Source organism: Onychostoma macrolepis, chromosome 14 (genome assembly GCF_012432095.1).
Source record: "Onychostoma macrolepis isolate SWU-2019 chromosome 14, ASM1243209v1, whole genome shotgun sequence".
In the NCBI taxonomy this organism is placed as follows: domain Eukaryota; kingdom Metazoa; phylum Chordata; class Actinopteri; order Cypriniformes; family Cyprinidae; genus Onychostoma; species Onychostoma macrolepis.
Window position 1 is genome coordinate 5660088 of NC_081168.1, and position 19299 is coordinate 5679386.

The 19299-nt window shown below is 38.1% G+C and overlaps 1 protein-coding gene across 13 annotated transcripts in view; it reads right to left on the reverse strand.

The window, feature by feature from the left end:
* The window catches only part of pcdh11 (protocadherin 11), a 203751-nt gene that overhangs the window by 148297 nt on the left and 36155 nt on the right, over positions 1-19299 (reverse strand). For 12 of the 13 annotated variants that reach the window (XR_009274189.1, XM_058798150.1, XM_058798152.1 and 9 more), the window contains one exon: positions 11713-14199. Coding sequence is in view for 12 of the 13 variants with exons in the window: in XM_058798150.1 (XP_058654133.1) it covers positions 11713-14199 (2487 nt within the window). In the remaining variant the exon portion in view is untranslated. Of the gene's footprint in view, positions 1-5138; positions 6849-11712; positions 14200-19299 lie in introns of those variants that run through there. The other variant, XM_058798154.1, reaches the window with a different exon arrangement.

Genomic DNA, 19299 nt, shown 5'->3' on the forward strand with positions numbered 1-19299 from the left:
TTACCAGCTATTCTAAGATGGGGCTGGGCTCTTATCGTCCTTCAATCTCTTTTGTAAGAGCAAATCAAGAAATCTTTGCTGGATTACCTGGATTACGGTGGCTCTGAACAGTGTCTTTCAGTCAACGCCTCCCAACCCGACTTTAGCCGATCTTCTGCTTACCCACTTAGGAAAGATCTCGTGCAAATGTCCTGCAACATTCAGCTGGTCATCTGTTCCACAAGACACCGTTTCCTAGACATAATAAGCTCTGAAGATGGAAGAACCGCTTTCTCTGGAAAATCAGCATATGTATTTATCACTTATAGGGGTAGTTGACCCATATACTGTATGAAAATTCTGTCATTATGTCGTTCGAAATTGTATGGATTTCTTTGAACAGTAGAACACACACAATAGAAAAGAGATATTTTGAAGAATGTTCATGCTGCTCTTCTCCATACACTGTAAAAAGTGATTTGTTTCCTTCTCTAAAGATTATTAGAGTAAGAAAAGGAAAACTCTATTTAAGTATTTCTACTTGCAAACTGTATGTGTAATTCACAGAGCTATTTTGAAGTAACAATGAAATCTTTCTAATTCATAGAGAAATGTATAAGCAATTTCTGAGTGAAAACGGTTTCAAAAGCATTTTTTTTGTCAGTGTACAATGGAAGTCATCTGAGAGCTTTTTGTAAGATTTTTTTAAACACAAAGTATTTTAATAAAGGAAAAATTTGTCCTTTTGTGTTGCAAGTAAGCCGTGAGAGCTTTGAGAGACATAAGGGTGATTAATATATATTAAACTAACATCATATAAACCAAGGCTTGTGCTGTATATTACATGGCACAGTATTTGGTAAAGCAGCACTAACAGTAAATCAAATGTCTTACAATGAAAACAAGTCAGCAGTGCTTTATGTAATACAATGCTGAATGATTAATGTGAGAGTGGTATATGTCAAAGAGATCGCTCATCCAAAAATGAAAATTAATTTACTTAACCCAATGTTGTTCCAAAGCTGTATGACCGTCTATCTTCTGCAAAACACAAATGAAAATATTTTGAAGAATGTTGGTAACCATTTGGTGACCTCTGACCTCCATTGTCAAAATATCTTGTTTTATGTTCCACAGAAGAAAGAAAGTCATTGAAGATGATTAAATGATGTCAATATTGATTTTGGGTGAACAGTCCCCTTTCAACATACATGAAAAACCTTAATAATGTCATGCCGTTTCTAAATAAATACCGCATTGCAAACAATGTGTTTCAGAGCAGCGCAAAGACATGACACACAAAAGTTACCTTGCTAGAATGACTATGCAGACAAAATAAAAAACAAGCTCTGGAAATTGAATTCTGATCCCTTGTTTTAAAAGAATGTATTTCTAAGACAGCGTCCTCCTGAAGATTAGTGTATAACAACGTTCTTCAATTGAATTTTGAGAGCATTTAATCAGACAGCAGTGTATTTATTTTGAAGCTTTTTTACATTTTTCCTTTGGAATAATAAGCCTATACAACCTAGCAATCCTAGACAAACAAGAACGACAATCATGTTTAAAAGCAATTCCTAATCTCTCGAAAAAACAAGAAAAAGCTATATGGCTGCAGAGATCCATTTAGGACAATCTCTTCTGCATTTGAACGCATTCGAATGTGAGAAACAGACTTTCTAATTAACAAAACAAAAAAAAAAACTCAGTTCGACACTGAAAGACACGTCTGCACAATCCACATCCTTAATCAATAACATTAATATCAGCCATCTCAGAGCAATTGTATGCAAATCCATGCAGCCTAAAAATAGTCATCACTATGTGGCTTGTGAATATTTATACCATTGTACTTTTAACCAATGGGCACAATTTAACAAGCCACAGAGACAACCGGGTGTCTTTGAGCACCACTTCGATTTTTGAACACACAAATGTAGAAGTGCAAAAAAAAAAAAAGCATGATTGAATTATTCAGTTTGGCAGAGATTTGGCAGCAGGAGCGCGCAGCACTGCCTTGAGTGCAAATAACAGAGACCATCTTCCTGTTTCCTACACCGCTGCACAGAAATGCATAAATAGCACTACACAGAGATAATCAGCAAACCCTTTGGGACTTGGACACAATATTCTCAGTCTACATTAATTCCCTGGTGTACCTGATCATTTATAACGACGGAGGACGACTCTCCTGTACCCTCAAATCCCGGCCCCATTCTGTGTGTGATGTAATACTGAGGACACAGGATATGATCGATATGAATTATAAATATGATCTCAAGACATATGTTTTGTTGCACTTTCTCAGCAATTTGATCCTAGTCTGTCCTCCTCAAGATACATTTTGTCATTCTAAAGTCCAGGCCATTTATTAATTCATGAGCTCTCCTATGGTGCAGTACTCTCGTAGTCAGCACCTGCCGGAGAGGTACTTTCATAGGCATTCAGAGTCAAGTAATGGAATTCCTCACTGGTTTCACTTTCATTGTGCTGTGCCTGGCAGTTCAGCTTGTTTCCAATCATCACGTTTCCTTAAATTAATCAAAATTAAATGCGACTCTTTAGTTATTTTTAGATATAATTTATGTATTTATGCATTTGTTCTTCCCACCAACACTCACAGGAAATAGAAAGAGTGAAAATTAAGCAAACAATGTGTTCCTGAGGGTTGTGACACTGTAGAAGGTCAGATGTAAGAGTAAAGTGCAAACAAATGTGACATTAAAAGGATTGTTCACCCAAAAACGCAATTTTCATGACATTCCACCCCCCCCCCAAAAGACTGCATTTAATTGCATTTTATAAAATAATATTGTAAAATATAATTAACATTTTAAATAGCAGTTCACTATTTTAATATATATTGAAATGTAATTCATTCCTGTGATGCAAAGATGTATTTTTTAGCATTATAGCTCTAGTCTTCAGTGTCACATGATTCTTCAGAAATTATTCTAATATGCTCATTTGTGGCTCAAGAAACATTTATTATTATCAATGTTGAAAACAGTTTTGCTGCTTAATATTTTTGTGGAAACCAGGATACATTTTTATCAGGATTCTTTGATGAATAAAAAATTCAAAAGAACAGCATTTGCTTGATGTTTGTTGAATAAAAATGTTATTAATGTAGTATTTTTCTTCTATGCCATAATAATAATACTATAATTCTTACTATAATCATTACAAACTAATCCTGAACCAAACCCTAACCCTATAATAAGTACTGTTACTCAGTACTTAAATATACAACTGTTATAAGGACACCATAAAATAATGTGTAAACAAAAAAAAAACCTCAACCCTGACCTCAAACTTTTGAACTGTAGTGTAATTGAAAATCTTGTTTGTGTGCAAATGATTTTCAATTTTTGGGTGAACTGTAATATGTTGAAGGTTATTCTAGGCTAATGCGGTCAATCCCTGAGGCATCTCCATTACTGAGGCCATAACTTTACAGCCTCAGTTAATCAGTCTCTTTATTGACAGTTGCTTTATTAGATTATGAGCAAACGTGCAGGTATGTTAACTGTGCGCACACCACATGGAGACACATAATCCACAGCGTGCAGCTAGCATTTCTAGCATTTGATTGAAATCTCTTTCCTCTAAATGCTGTCAAACAAATAATACATTTAAGCTCAATGCCACAAATCAAGCAAAGCCAACACAAGAAACTCTCCTCAGCTGTCACAGTCAATTTGAAGAATAACAATGGCTAAATTACATATCTTTAAGAAACATAATTTGCCAGCAGATGGAGACCAATCTGTTGGAAGATTTTTGCCCATTCTTTAAATCCAAAGACAGTAAGACTCTCTGGAATACTTGAGTGTGATTGGTCGATTGCAGCATTCTGCGCTCAGATTTGTATAATGACCACTTAACAGTAGCCTATAATTGACCGCTGTTCAAGGCAAATGATTTCCTACATAACTGTGCTAGTCTTTTGTATTTTGTTCTTCTCAGCTGATAAAATGATATTTACATTTATGCATTTGGCAGATGCTTTTATCCAAAGCGACTTGCATTCATGCTATATTCAATCAGTTCATGCATTCTCTGGGAATTGAACCCATGACCTTGGCGTTGTTAGTGCTGTTTGAGCTACATGACTATAAAAACATATCAACTCAAATCACTATTTTTGCTGTTTCGGTAGAGCATATGTGCTTTGGTGATGATCTTATCATTCAGTTCTTATGGAAGTGTGCATGCCAGCATCGTCATGAATGTACACAAAGTTTAGTACATTGAGAGTTTACATTGCGATATTAATAGCAGGCTGACATTTACACACTACCTCAGGAAGTAAAAAGATGCAAGCTCAACATAGCAAATGTGCACCATTTTCTCTAATCGCCAAGGACATATTTCCCTCAAGGGAAATGATTAGCTCTCCAGTCTTGCAATTTAAAGTAACTTTGATAAGCAATTAAATTGTTTTCCATTGCGCCTCTCATTTCTCCTTTCTTTCATGTGAACTTCTGGAACAGCTGCTTTGAAACCACATACATGGGAACAATGGCTGGCTCTTGGGCCCGCTCACAAACGGATGTTGAGGAAATACAGTTATGTGATCAGCGAGCCTTAAAATTGTAATTGTTTAGTCTTATAAAAAATGTACATTTCAAAAGATGCATAAATGCCAGTGCAGTTGCATAACTGGGCAAAATAAATATGGTTGTAATTTATGTACTTCCACAGACTGCAATGTACTTGTGAGTTTAAAGAGCCCATGTGGCCTAACATGACTTCTGTGTTTGATAGAAGTTTTAATTAGTGCACCACAACATTTAGCTTAAAGCTTCACAGTTCAACAAAAATAAATATTTGTAAAGAAAACTAATCAAGTAATAAATAAATCAAGAATAACTAACAAAAAAAGAGAGCTCATAAAAAAAAAAGCTTAGTCTTTATTTAATGTTAGTTAATGCATTAACTAATGTAAGCTAATGGAATATTATTGTAAACAGTTGCCTAAATAATAACATCAAATTAAGCAATATAATTTTGTGACTTTTTCCAAATTGTATTATTTATAATCAAAATATTAGCATTAGAAAACTACAATACAGAAGCATTATCTCTAGTGATTTCAGAGTTTTGGACCCCACTGTATATTGTTTGGTCAATAAATGACGCATGGAAATGTGCAGTACAATGCAAAAGACTTTAATAAACTTCCAAAGCTCAAACATACATAAAACAGTTATATACAGTTTACTTCACATGTTGGCAAATCAACGGAGAATACAAAGATAATGTAAGGTGCTTCATATATAATGAAAGTGATTTAACCAACTCCTTAACATGAAAAGAAAAAGTCAATTTCTTTCTTTTTCCCCTCCCTCTCATTCATTGTCAATGCCAAATATCCAGGCATGTCTAATTGTTTCTTGCACAGTGCTACAGTTTTATGTGTGAGTCATTCTGTGTTTCCTACTCCAGAGTGTTACACTTGACACCATTAAGACATCTGATACCTCCGCAAGAATAAGAGGTCAAACATTTGGGCCCAAAGACACTTCTACAAATCAGTCCATTTGCTAAAAAGGAGTAAATTACAGCTCGAACAAAAGTGCTATCCATCGAGGCAATTTATTAGTGATGTAATAGTCATTCAAGGCGGAAATACCCGACTGTTAAGTTTCACAAAAGAGAGCTTTAGCTGTGGGATGCTTATTATCACAACTTTAAAGTGCTCATGTAGGGTGAGTTCTCGATTTATCGTAAATTTATTGCTGTTGACAAAATCTGAATAGTCCACGTTGTATTCTCGTGCTCTGTACTGTATCTTCTACTTTTAATATACTATATATTTTTTTTAGTCACCTTGGTTGTAAGAATACATAGCATGTCAGTTTCAGAATATACAAACACCCAGGTGATGTAACTAAAACCTACCATCTCGTATGACAAGATTGCCGGAGGCTTTCTATTCAAAATCAGTAAATACATCTCACAAGTTATATTGGCTCTGGTAAAAGCAGACTACGACAGACAACATATAGAGGTCAGAGCCGGTGTCCCTTTCTACTGCGTACAAGGGGTTTCTTTGATTAGGAAGCGGGAGCACTGTCCCATATGATTGCAGCTTAGCAAAGCATTAGGGTTCTTTTTGAATCTTCCGCGTCCCAAAGTCAGAGTCAATCAGTGACAGAGCTAAAACGTGTTGGTACCTCCTATTGAGGGCCATGCATTTCAATGTTAACAAGCGTTGGGACAGTGCGAGGAGAGCCGTGGCAATCGGTGACGAGGAGTTCGCAGTGATCTATCGGATACGAGCACAGAATGAACAAATGAAACAGTAAAAGCTGGTGAGCAAAGGATATGAAAAAGGAAGAAAAAAAAAAAAAAAGAAACAACCACCAGGCACGTCGAAGTTTCATTGAACTTTGTCTAATATGTCAATCAAGAAAATCAGTGAACAAAATCAATAAATAGACACACAGACGACAAGGACTGTGCTGCTGCTATACATAAATACATTTCTATATAAACATCCTATACAGAGGTCTTTGCCATATTCATATTCCATTTGGATAAGCAGAGTGGATGTGTCTCTCGTGCCCTATTCGGTGCAATCGGTAAATGAGGACAAAAGGGGTTAAACAAAGCATTTCAAACCTCCCACAAGTCACAAGCAGAGTTTCGGACGGTTAAATTAGTCTGGCGTTACTCTCTAGGACTCGTTTGAGGCTGGAGAATCTGTACAGTTCGTGTTTTCACCTCTTCAGTGAGTGCCTTCCTCTCCCTCCCTCCCTCTCTTTAGGAAATGGCAGCTAGAGATTGATTTTTATCCTGTGGGAGCGAGCTGTACCTGTGCCACAGAGTGTGCCATAGAGTGGTGGTTTCAGTGCCGTCTCCTGTAATATAGAGAGACAGACAGATATAGGGAGATTGTAGTTACAAGATCATCTGGCTTGCTAAGCTGCAGTATGTACTGTGTAAGATGATAATGAAGGCCTCTCTCTGGACATATACATTCACGTGCATACATAGAGAGAGAGGGAGATAATCAGCATTCTTCAAGGAACAGACCGAAAGAGGTTTGTGTTAATTTCATCTCGTCGGATTTACCTTGAAGAATGCTGGGAAAAGTGACTAGTCAGTGCATGCAGGTCAACCAAATTGCTTTTTGCTCCAAATGTGCTGTTACACCCACCACACTACAGCAACACTCACTCATTGATGACAACAGGAAGCTCATAGGACTAGAACACTTTTTTTTTTCTTTTTTTTTTAAATAGCTGGTAATGAACATGTTTTTAAAAATACGATAAAATTCAGCTAATAAGGTTAAATTTAAATTTAAATTCATTATTGAAATACATCAGCAAGCAGCAGTGGACCTGTTAATGAGCATGTGCAAGAGGAAAGTACCATTTCAAAGCTTCTTGTACTGTTGATTCACTCTTCAGCCATGTTAAATGAACACAGAGTGACTTTTTAAAAACTGATATTACAATGCAGCTTCCCTGGTAGAACAAGATGGCAGTGATGACAAGGTCATGGTTCGTTTCCTGGGAAACACACATGCCTATAAAATGTATACAAATTAATTCAGGTTTCTTTGAGGAGAAAAAACAAAAAACAAAAAAAAAACACACTCTGCTGTTCCAACTTAAAAATAAATAATAAATAAAAACAAGCATGTATTTCTTAACCTCATGTGTTTTAGGATTCTTTTGTAACTTATGTAAATGTACTGTCACTTATAATAAATTTAGCACATCTTTGCGGAATAAAATTAGTAATTTATTTTACAAACAAAATCTTACCTACATTACACACACACACACACACACACACACACACACACACGTGCGCTTATATATATATATATATATATATATATATATATATATATATATATATATGTTTATATAATAAATATATTTATATATAATATAAATTATATGAATATATACATATAAATACATGTAAATATTTTCAAAATATATACTGTATGTGTGCTTTTACATATAAATAATAAATATACACAGTACACACACATATATTATGTAAACAAAAACTTTTATTTTGGACAATTAATCACGATTAATCATTTGACAGCACTAATACACACACACACACACACACACATACATATACAATTAACTAGAAACTGTTGTTTCAACACATAAACGCATGCTGAAACAACTGCATCACACCGAGAAAAAATAAAATAAGTTGAGATACATACATACACACACACACATATACATACATACACTGTACATTAATGTACAATATTTAAAAGTGCAACATGTTTCAGAATGATGTAATAACCAAACTATAAATTATTAACCTAGAAAGCATAGCAATTATGGCTGCATCTCTGGGTAGTACTATTAACGGCAAAATTTAATATTACTTAGGATTATCTGTGGGAGAATCAGACAGTTAAAAAAGGCATACACATATTTAAAGCTTGTGAATTTTAAACAAACATGCAGAATATATTACTAAATGCCAAGATGCACAAGAATTGCTGATGGGCTAAACGCTGCAGAAATCGCCTGGAGTTTGACACAACTGGAGGTAATCAATACAGAGAGAGAATTTCAAGAGAGATCAATCACTTCATGTTCTAAAAAATGTGTTTAGTTGGAAATCTAGGCACATCTGCCCTATACCCGGCGAGATTCAAAAATGAAGTAGAATTTGAATTATTGAAACGCGGGTGGTTGAGAGCACAAACTGTGGACTCAAGGACATCCTCTGCCATATTTTATGATGTTTCTGAAATGCCGAACGTACCATGAAGCCTGATGCAAAGAAAATGTGTTTGACTGTGAGACCTCATAAGCCTGTGAGGGCATATTCATACCAATCCAAATGGAGGTGGGTTTGCAAGTAACATGAGGTTAGAATGGCGAAGCTACTGACCTCAAATACACCCCTGCTCTGAATATAGAGGCCTTACAGCGATTGATTTGACTAGAGTTCTTGCATATTCATGGCCTTGCCAGGGATCAGTCAAGTATGGTGGAATTTACTTGATCTGCCACAACTAAAGTGTGTATTCAGACAGAACCCCCCACCACCGGAGGGATTGACCTCTAAAATCACTGTCTGAGAACTGGGAGACGAAAGATAAAAGAAAGGCAGAGATGAGTGAAAGGGGTGGGAAAGAGGTTTGTGGTGGTGCTCGGAATGCAGAATGGACAACTGATGGTATTATGAGCCATATGGCCCATAAATATGTTGTATTTTGATGAGCTTTCCTTTGATGCTGACATCATTCCCAGCCCTGCTAAGCATCCCATTGACCTTCATCAGCGAGTGTTTCCTGGGAGAAATGCATCCTTTAATGGTCCCTACAAATGTTCTGGCACCTATTCATCACGGTAAATTCAGACATGATGTTTCTCAGACATCGAGATGGGGTCGCTAAAGTTAAATAATGCTGACATTTGTGTCACTGCTTTATAGCTAACATGAGACACTAGAGATTTTTCACCAAATATGGGGCCAGCGGGTACAAGACATGATCTGATATTCTAGATTCTCTACTGCAATATCCACTGTCTGTTTGTCAGTAATGGCTCTGAGCTGATATCTAAGTTGTGGTCTAAAATGACTAAGTAAGAAGAAATATTATAGACAATGGATAATATATGAAAGGAAAAATGAGCTTTACCGAATGTACGGAACGATAAGATACAACATAAAAAGCACTTTACTTTAGAATTGGAGATGATTCAACACTAACTTCTTTCTAATATATTAATTCAATAGTCTATACCGGTCAAAACATACAGGACACCTTTAATATGCACAGAAATAGCATACGACTAAGGCATTCAAAGTTACACTCAATATATTTAAAACCTGAAAAGTTATGTTTCTTTCTGAAAGAAAGAAGAAAGAAAGAAAGAAAGAAAGAAGAAAGAAAAAGAACCGGTGGAAACATGCCTGCCAATAGGTTTTGAACTGCTCAAAGAAGGGGTCAATGTGATTAAGAATACACTCTTTTAACAAAAATTAATAAAATAAATAAATAAATATCATATATAATTTGCTGCAGTAGCTATAGTATTCACAGTAAAAGGCACCATCTGAATAGGATTTTAAATCACAAATATTTCAAGAATCTGATGCAAGGTTTCAAAACCTTTAACAAATATTTCTGCATATTTCAAAATACACAGAAGCAGGAAGACAACTATGGCAGGGCAAATTACAAATCTAACCTAAATTATGTGTCATTCCATAATCTCACTATGTAAGCAGGCTTATGTATAATGCACCATGGCAGAGCGTTGCTTTTAACTGCATTTTAAAATAAAGGCCTCATGGTGAAAATGGAACATCAGCTATGTGTGGGTGTCACCTTAAATTACCATGTGCACAAAGCATCTGAGTGGATATACTGTAATTTGTAAAAAATATGCAGAGGGGGATTTTCTTCAATAAGGACAAGAGCTCACAGTGGATGACATGATATTACCGGAAAAAAAAAAAAAAAAATTGTCTGTGATTGAATGCTAAGGAAAGAAATAAAGAAGATGAGAAAAAATATTATTTTGGGCAGCTAGTTACTGATCATGTAGATAGTGTCCTATCTAGTGTCCTATCACTGTATACATGCTCAGTCTTGTTTGAATTTAGGCCCCTGGAGTCTCGCCAGCTTACATTCCCGACCCCAGTCCTGTGCTTTCTAACCTGCCTGAGAAAATGGCTACGCTGCAGACTGCTTGGCCATTAAAAACATGCAGTTGATAGGTAAAATGAATGGTGTTTCAAGTTATTAGTGAATATGCTTCTATTTAAGTCTCACGGTCCCACAGCTCTGTCTTCACCTTGATCTCTCTGACCTACAATTGCACAGCTCAGTCTTCCACTCCGTGAGAAAGACCAGTCGCCACAGCGAGGCCACCTCTCTCTCCACCCCAATTTACATTTATGTCCCTCACCTGCTTTTATTTATTAGCTATTTTGCATTTGGCACATCTCCTCTGGAACCATAGACTAGAATACTAGTATTCAAATGAAGCTTCGTCTCATTAATGCCGGCAATTTTCCTCGGAGACAACTTATAATGTTTCCTTTGGACTGAGTTCGAAATTCTATTTAAAAATAATCAGCCTTTCCCTACTATGTTACAAGTTTTAGCTCTAATGAGTTCTATCAAGCATTTGTGTGGGAAACAATTGTTTCAGCAGTGTGCATCTGTTCAGTTGTGCCTGTGGAACGCAACCCTATCTTGTTTGGTTTTCTGTCAAGCATGCTTGGTTTTGGCATGTCAATCAAGAACAAACATAGCTGTAATCTCAAGCTAGCACTCTTGTTTTTTGTATACACAAAAAGTTGTTTTGCTAATAATTACTCTTTAGAATTGAACGTCTGATTGGAAGAAGAAAAAAAAAAAACATCCCATAATCAAAGCCATCCAACATCTCACTATCTGTCACAGTCTTCCTAATATCTACAATGTTCCTTCAGTTGATGAATTGCGCCATTTTTCCTACAGTCTTCTTCAGTGAAGACGTGAAATGCTGTTTTTGCTAATACGAGCACACAACCATAAAACCAACAGCCTCCCACTTTTTAAGTTTCAGATTTTCATTTGCACATTGCATCTCGACACGCACGCATCTTTGAGCCCATGTTGAAGCTCAGCACATGTGGCTGTCACCTTCCATTCTACATCTTTCTATCAGAAGGACAGTACAAATGGGAGCTGGAGCAGCGAGTGGTTTAAGAAAGGAAGTTGTGAATTACCTGTCTGGTGTGGATTTGTCCAGGTGCCTTGAAGCCGCCTTGACAGCTGCACTCTGAAACGCTGTAGGGGTCGGAGCTGCTGGAGGAACATTTGGAGAGTGAGTCACAGCCCACCACGAATGTGTTGTCCAGTGGGAGTTCCTGAATGACATGATGCTTCTTGGGAGCCACAGGGGTCTCTGGTTTGATCTGGAATGTTGGCTGAGGGGAAGCGGATTTGTAGTGCTTGGCTAAGTCAGGACTGTCGGGTTTGAATGTAGTCGGTGTGGTAGCCCAGTTGTATTTTCCCATTGTCTGCTCCTCAAGTTCAACAGGGAGGTCTAAGGTGCCATTGATGTGCTCATGAGTAGGGTCATCGGTCTTGGATTCCTCAATGGTTACGAAATTCAGCAGCAAACTTTTTGGGGATCTCTTCTTCTTCTTTTTTTTCTTTTTAATCTGCCGACCATCCTGGTTGGGTGACACCCACTCGCCGCTCTGCTTGCTCTTCTGGACAACTTTGTGTCTCGGTGTCTGTCGACAGCGTACCAAAGCAGTCACAAAGATCACCAGGATAACCGTCATAGTCCCAGCTATTATGGCAATAACAACAATTACGTAGCCATTGGTTTGGGGTGTCACCTCGTTGTCCCCAATGTTCCGCTCCAAAGGAGTCTCTAAACTCTTGCGAAGTTGTTCCTGGATGAATGTGGCATTGGAGACAGTATCATTCACAAACAAATGAACAAGGGCGATTGCGTGTAAAGACTCAGGCTGTCCCAAGTCCTTGACCTTTACCACTAGCCTATGAAGTCCTTGGTCTGCTGCTACAATCTTCTCCTGCAGAGTAATGTTGCCTGTCGTTTTGTCAATGGCAAACAGTCCTCTTGGTGACCCTCCAATAATACTATACTGCAGCTCAGCATTCATCCCAGTGTCATTGTCAATGGCAAATACTCTGGTCACCACTGAACCAGGGCTGGTGGTTGAAGGTACCAGATCATAGGAGTAGTTCGAGGAGGGGATGACAAACACCGGTCGATTGTCGTTCACATCAACAACATTTATGGTGACCTTGGCATAGGAGGTGGTTTGCATTTGACCTGCGTCCACAGCCTTGACAACAAATGTGTAGGAACTTTGTTGCTCCCTGTCAAAGGTAATGTTTGGTTTGATCACTCCGGTTTTGGGGTCAATGATGAAATTATCTTTCCCATTTATGATTGAGAGAGTGACGACTGCATTGTCACCAGCATCTGCATCCGTGACAGTGATCAAACCCACTGTGCCATACAAAGGGAGGTTCTCAGGCACATAGAAGTTGTACTCGGGATGGGTAAAGGCTGGACTGTTGTCATTTTGGTCTTGGACTATTAGCTTGACGGTGACGTTACTTTGGAGAGGGGTAGAACCATTGTCCCTGGCAATGACTGTGAATGAATACTTCTCCTGCTTCTCTCTATCCAGCCTTTTGACAACGGAAAGGATTCCAGAACGGGGATCTATGTTAAACCCATCAGGAGCATCTGGGCCAAGACCATAAATAATAAGGGCATTAGAACCACTATCTGCATCTGTTGCACTGATTTTTATCAACTGTGTGCCCGGGTCATTGTTTTCTGGAATGGACAGCTGGATTTCAGGCTGAGGGAAAACTGGGACGTTGTCATTCTCATCCTTTATTTTAATCAGGACCATTGCCGAAGTGTTCAGAGGAGGTTTCCCAGAGTCAGATGCAACTATCCTAATCGCATACTCTCGAGTGGTCTCGTAATCTAAGGGTGCGGCCGTTTCGAGCAAAAACTGGTCGTTAAAGACCGGCTTCAGTCGGAAAGGTACATCATGATCAGTGTAACAAGTCACTTTACCATTCAGATCCGCATCTCTGTCCGTCACAGTAATTAGGGCTATTTTTGTGTTAAGGGGGGCATTTTCAGACAACAGCACAGTACCATTAACGAGATTCATTATATAACGGGTATCTATGGAGGGGACATTGTCATTAATGTCTGTAACATTGACTGTTACTGTAGCCCTTGAAGGGGTAGAGCTTCCATCACTGGCCAGCACTATAAGCTTGTGCACCGGGTTGGCTTCCCTGTCCAATGGCTGCTTGACGGTAATCAGTCCAGTTGTGCTGTCAATAGCAAAATGTCGTTTGGTGGCAGGGGAGATTTGGTTGCTGAAGGAGAAGTGAATCTGAGCATTGGATCCCAGATCAGCATCTGTGGCATGGAGGTGAGTGACAGATGTTCCCATTGGGGCATTCTCAGGAACGTTTACCTCCACCTCGCTGTCCTTGAACACCGGCCGATTGTCATTCACATCTGAGACGGTGACCTGCAGAATGGCTGTGCTGGACTTTGGAGGGGTGCCACCATCCTCTACTTTAATTTTCATCACAAAGGTGTCCTTCGTCTCCCGATCGAGGCTCTGCTGGACTATGAGTTGGGGCCATTTGTCTCCTTCAGGCGTCTCGATGATGTCCAGGCCAAATTCACTCACACTCTGGAAAATTAAAAAAAAATAGCAGTTTTGTAAACTGTTTGTAGTATATTTGACCAAGAACAGTACATCTTTAAAGTGTTTAGCAAAATGCCAGTAAGAGGACACTTCCACTTGATGTTTATACCTAAACTAAAAATCCCATGCATGGTGCATTTTTCCTGTTGTTTCAGTTATTAATATCGTTGTTGTTGTAGTTGTTATTATGCCTATTACTACATTATCTTGCTTTTAATGTATGTGGGAATGTGTGTTATGAAAACCTCTCAGACATAACTCACAGAAGTAAAAAAATAAAAATAAAAAATACAAATACTAATGTGTTTGAGCCAGTCATTTATTCTGGCTTTCAACAGATGTTGGCTTTAGCTCAAGCATTAAACCTTGGGGTTAAAGTTATTTAATCCTATGAGAAAATGCACAAGGTCTTCAAAATATTTACTTGAAAAGCCCATCCGGGGGATATGATCCTATAAAGCAAACATTGGATCCCCACACAGTAAACAGTTCCATCGAGCACCTGAAAACTAAAATATGTGCCATAAATGATGCACTGAGCACAGTTTCTCCCCCCAAAGTAAATAAGTCTAAGATGTGGTAAACAATCAAAAACTGTTTGTTGGAGAGGAAATTACCTTGTGTCATTCCATATTTACTTGGGTAAGCATAAATCGATGCACCTATTCCTGTCTGAAATATTACAGCAAGCCTTTTATTGACCCTCATGAAATACATGTTTTTTCTTCCCTGACCTTTGCTGACTCCTTAATACGCGTGCTTCGTTAAATGTGAAATGTAAAATGTAAAAATGAAAAAAAAAATTGTAAAAACCATATGCCAGTCTGACAGAAAATGGCAGATTTAACATTCAAAAACAACATTTTCTACCAACCAACACGAGTAACAATGCCACACTGCATCTCATAGCAACATAATAATAAAACAGTGAGTTCTAGCCCTATCCTCTGGTGTATTCTGCTTTGCTGCACACAACTTATTGTTTTACCCAACTAGCAAGACTCTGATTTAGTCTATGGAAGACAGCTTGTGCAGTTTCAAGTTCATATGTGAAGAAAGAAGCTGAAAAGGGAGTCAAAGAGATAAGCTTCCATTTTAAATACACTGCAAGACCACCACAGATTAAAGAAAAGAGAAGAACCTGAACATTAAAAAAAGCTTTTCTACCAGCAAGGAGCTAAATCTAGGCAACAGCAAAGCCTGAGGAAAATGAAAACAAATGCATATGTAATCCCCCTGAGAATCCGGCTTCAACTGTTTAAAATAATTGCCTTCCTACCGAAACTATCCCTAATACGCCCTAATATTTATGATTACAGATCAGGCTACATGGTACGGCAAAACATCACGCATATTCTATATTTCTGTGGTTGGCGAGCGAGGGAGACAGGGGAACAGTGCCTGAATGAGAGTCAAGCACATTTGTGAAACAAAGAGGCTCTTTGAAGCTCTTTCAGTCAAAAACATTTCATGCTAGAACAAGAAAAGGCAACTTCCTTAAGAGATAAGCTTCCTGCTTCATATAAAGCTGGGAAAGATTACTCTGTCTAGGCACATATTTCAAATGTGATTATGATACATATATGCATTTCCCATGCTATGGGTGATCTTGAATCATTTAGCCATTTAACCACTTTCTATGGGCACACTGCATGCAGCCACAAATTAACTACAATAGCAAATGACAATTTATATTTGGGGTTGACAAAGTAAGCTTTTTACATGCTAAAATCATGTAACATCCCCCTTTGGTGGTTCTTGGCACAATTTTGTGACCATCTGTGGTCTACTGTCAGTACTACTAACACATGCAAATAACACACACATCAATACGCATCCAAGTACATAATTAGCATTAAAACAGAAAAGTTATAAAAGAAACAATTTGGATGCCTACATATATTAGCACATACAAAATGGCTTTTTTTCTTTATTATAGCGTCAACACAATTCAACAAAAGTGATTGCCGTGAAGATGTACAGTAAATGTAAAAATCAGCACAAAAATCTGTTTCTTGTACTTTTGGTTATGATAAATGTGGGTTACAATTTGTCAGTTGCAAATGCATGCATGGTGACAATAAGGGCTTTTTTCCACTAGTTATCTATGATTGTTTCAGATTTATACAGGGAGCTAAAACATGGATTAGTTAATGAGTCTGATTTAAAAATGCCTAGCAATGAGGAGATCAATCATAATTTTTCAAGCCAGGCCCATAGAAAATGAGGCTGGGGAATTCTGATTATCTTCAGACAGACTCAGGTAGAGCAAAAAGAACATGAATCACAGGCTCAAGGGAAGTGACAAATGTCTGAAATTAATACAGTTAGTGCATAAGAATCTACATATTCATTCTAACTGACCCATAGAGCATTATGAGAGACACATGGGATGAATCTCTTTTGTTCAAGTTAAGACTGACAGGGGATGATACTGGGTGTAAGACAAAGCCAAAAAAATTGCTTAAACTGAACCCAATTGTCTGGTGCAATCAAGGAATATATGCAAAAGCGAATGTCGGTTATAAATAACCCAAAGAGAGCGGCATCTTAACAGTAGAATATTAAGTGTCAGTGGGCTTCATGTAGTTCAACCCCAGAGTTTCTCTCAGCTTTGCAGACTGGCTGAAGTATCTGCGGTATGAATCAATGAGATGACCTTCTATAGCAACGACTCAGAATGAACTCAGTATCAACAACCGAGAAACTGAATATTTTAGACCTTTGCACCATTGTATTGTGTTGGAACACTGTATAAAGTGTTAAATACATATAATACAACATATAAAGCCATAAATATTTCACTTACACTAAATTGTCTGAAAATGTTGTCACCTATTTTTGATTCACTGCCAACTATAATCAGATCTAAGCCATTTGCCTGTGACCGAAACACAAGCGCTGTCTCCTTGGCAAAACTTTGGCTGAACAATCTGCCAGAAATTAGGCACAAATGAAACCAGGAACCAACTGACAGGTAGTAATGTGATTAGAATTTGTTACCCTTTCCCTTGCATCCACTATTGTCCAGAACGGTGGCAGAAATCAGTTTCACTTTATGCACTCATCCTTAAACTGAATACACTTTTACTCAGACTCATTCTCAAGGGAGTGAAATTCCAAAACGTTTGGTTTAATGAGCATCTATAATCTGATAGGCTAATTGTTCTAATTAATATTATTTATTTTATATATTGCAAGCGTTTCCTGGGAAACAAACCTTTTGTGAGAAGTGTCAGAACCCTTCAGCTCAACTTCAGGCACAACAATTACTTTGTTCTAAGACGATGATATCTTTCTCGAGAATCATTCGCAAGCCTTTGTGGTGCAATATTCATGGAAACTCTTTATGACATGTTACTTGTCAGCCCTTGATCATTAATGCATCATTCGACTGGCTCTTCTCATTGTCTTGAAGTGAAATAACTGGAGAAGTGAGAAGTGAGAGCTTAAAAAATAAAATAAAAATCACACTTTGGATAAATTATTTAAGCTGAGCTAGTTTCTCTTCCAAGCTAGTTTCAAATCGGAATCAGACACAGATGAAAACCAAAATACTCATGAATTATTGAAATGAAATGGTAACAACTTTAATGCTGACCTTGACTCCTCCAAATAAGCAATCCAACAGAGACTTTGCTGCAACGAAAGTCCTTTAGAAAGATCTAAAATGTGGTGCAGATCTAAAACGACAATGCCGGCGGTCCCAGGTGATTAAAAGCACACAAACGGCTTCAAAAGGAGAGAAACGGCTTTCTTAATGTGAGGTTAGAGTGCTTAAACGGAAGAGTAAAAATAACAATGAGTTGGGTGGAACCCACAACAGAAAAGTCAATATCCTCATCCCATGAGCCTGATCTGATCCAAATGCCTCCAGATAGGACTTGTAAAGAGGTTCTCCTTAAGTGATAAAATCTCTTCTAATGGAAAGTACTCCTCCAGCCATGCATGGTATTACTTTCTGTAGGCTGACCTTGATAGTGTCCAGAGGTGCTTCTGTGCATCGTTCCAGGTGACATGGCAACACTAATGCTGATGGAACAATTAATATGGCACCGCAATTAAAACCGGGGTAGGCAATAACGGCCCTCTGTGTCATAAGCGAGGGCTTCCTCCTTAGGGGACATGACTGGAATGAGTAAAGAGCAGAAGAGGGATTGCTATCAGAGCTCTTTCAAAGCTATGCGCGCAGCAGCTGTGGCCCACAATGCTAATCGTGCCGCTCCATGCTGACGGTGAGCCGGTCTAAACCATTACTGTGTGGGAGCTTCAGAGATTCTAACTCTCACAGGACCATGCAAACGCAGTCCAAGAGGTGGATTCATGGCCAGATGCTGCTCGTGGGATGCTTTCAACAACCTCAGAGGATGAAACATATCCTCCCTTTCCATTTCTGTTTACTTAGATCTACCCTCACCAAACTCGCATGCATGATTCATAAAAAGAAACACTACACTTGCAGACGAAGAACAAATGAAATCATCTGAAAGGCAACAGAGCCTTTACATATTTATTGTAATTGTATGAGGAAACGCACTGGTCATTTTCCAAGCACAGGCAATCGAGAGAGCCGCAGCAGCTTGGCAGAGAGAGAGAGAGAGAGAGAGAAAGAGACTCTTTAAAAATGCAAATTGGTAACTTAATCAGACATGAAAAGCAAGGATTCGGCTAATTCTCAAAAGAAAAGGTACAAATTACTCTTTCACACTTTAATGACAGTCTTGGGCTCTTTGTTTCACACTGTATTTGAATTTCACACTGTATTTGAATTTTAATTAAAATACAGGGCGACCTTTCTGGGGAATACTAGTTCATTCAGTGAACTGCGCTACGTCCTAATCTTCCACACTGTGACTGACAGCCCAGATGCATGCAAGTGTGCTTAGTGACTTTTTACCACTTCTGGGGTTAATGGGCCTTCTGACACTGTATAAAATGCTAAATTAAATACACATGCAACGTATCTGCTACTGTATATATTTTAATAGCATGCATACCATTATCCTACTTTTCAGTTTGAGCGGACTGCATTAAGCCTCTGAGAATATTACACTAGTTTCTCGGAAGACATCAATTAGAAGAAAG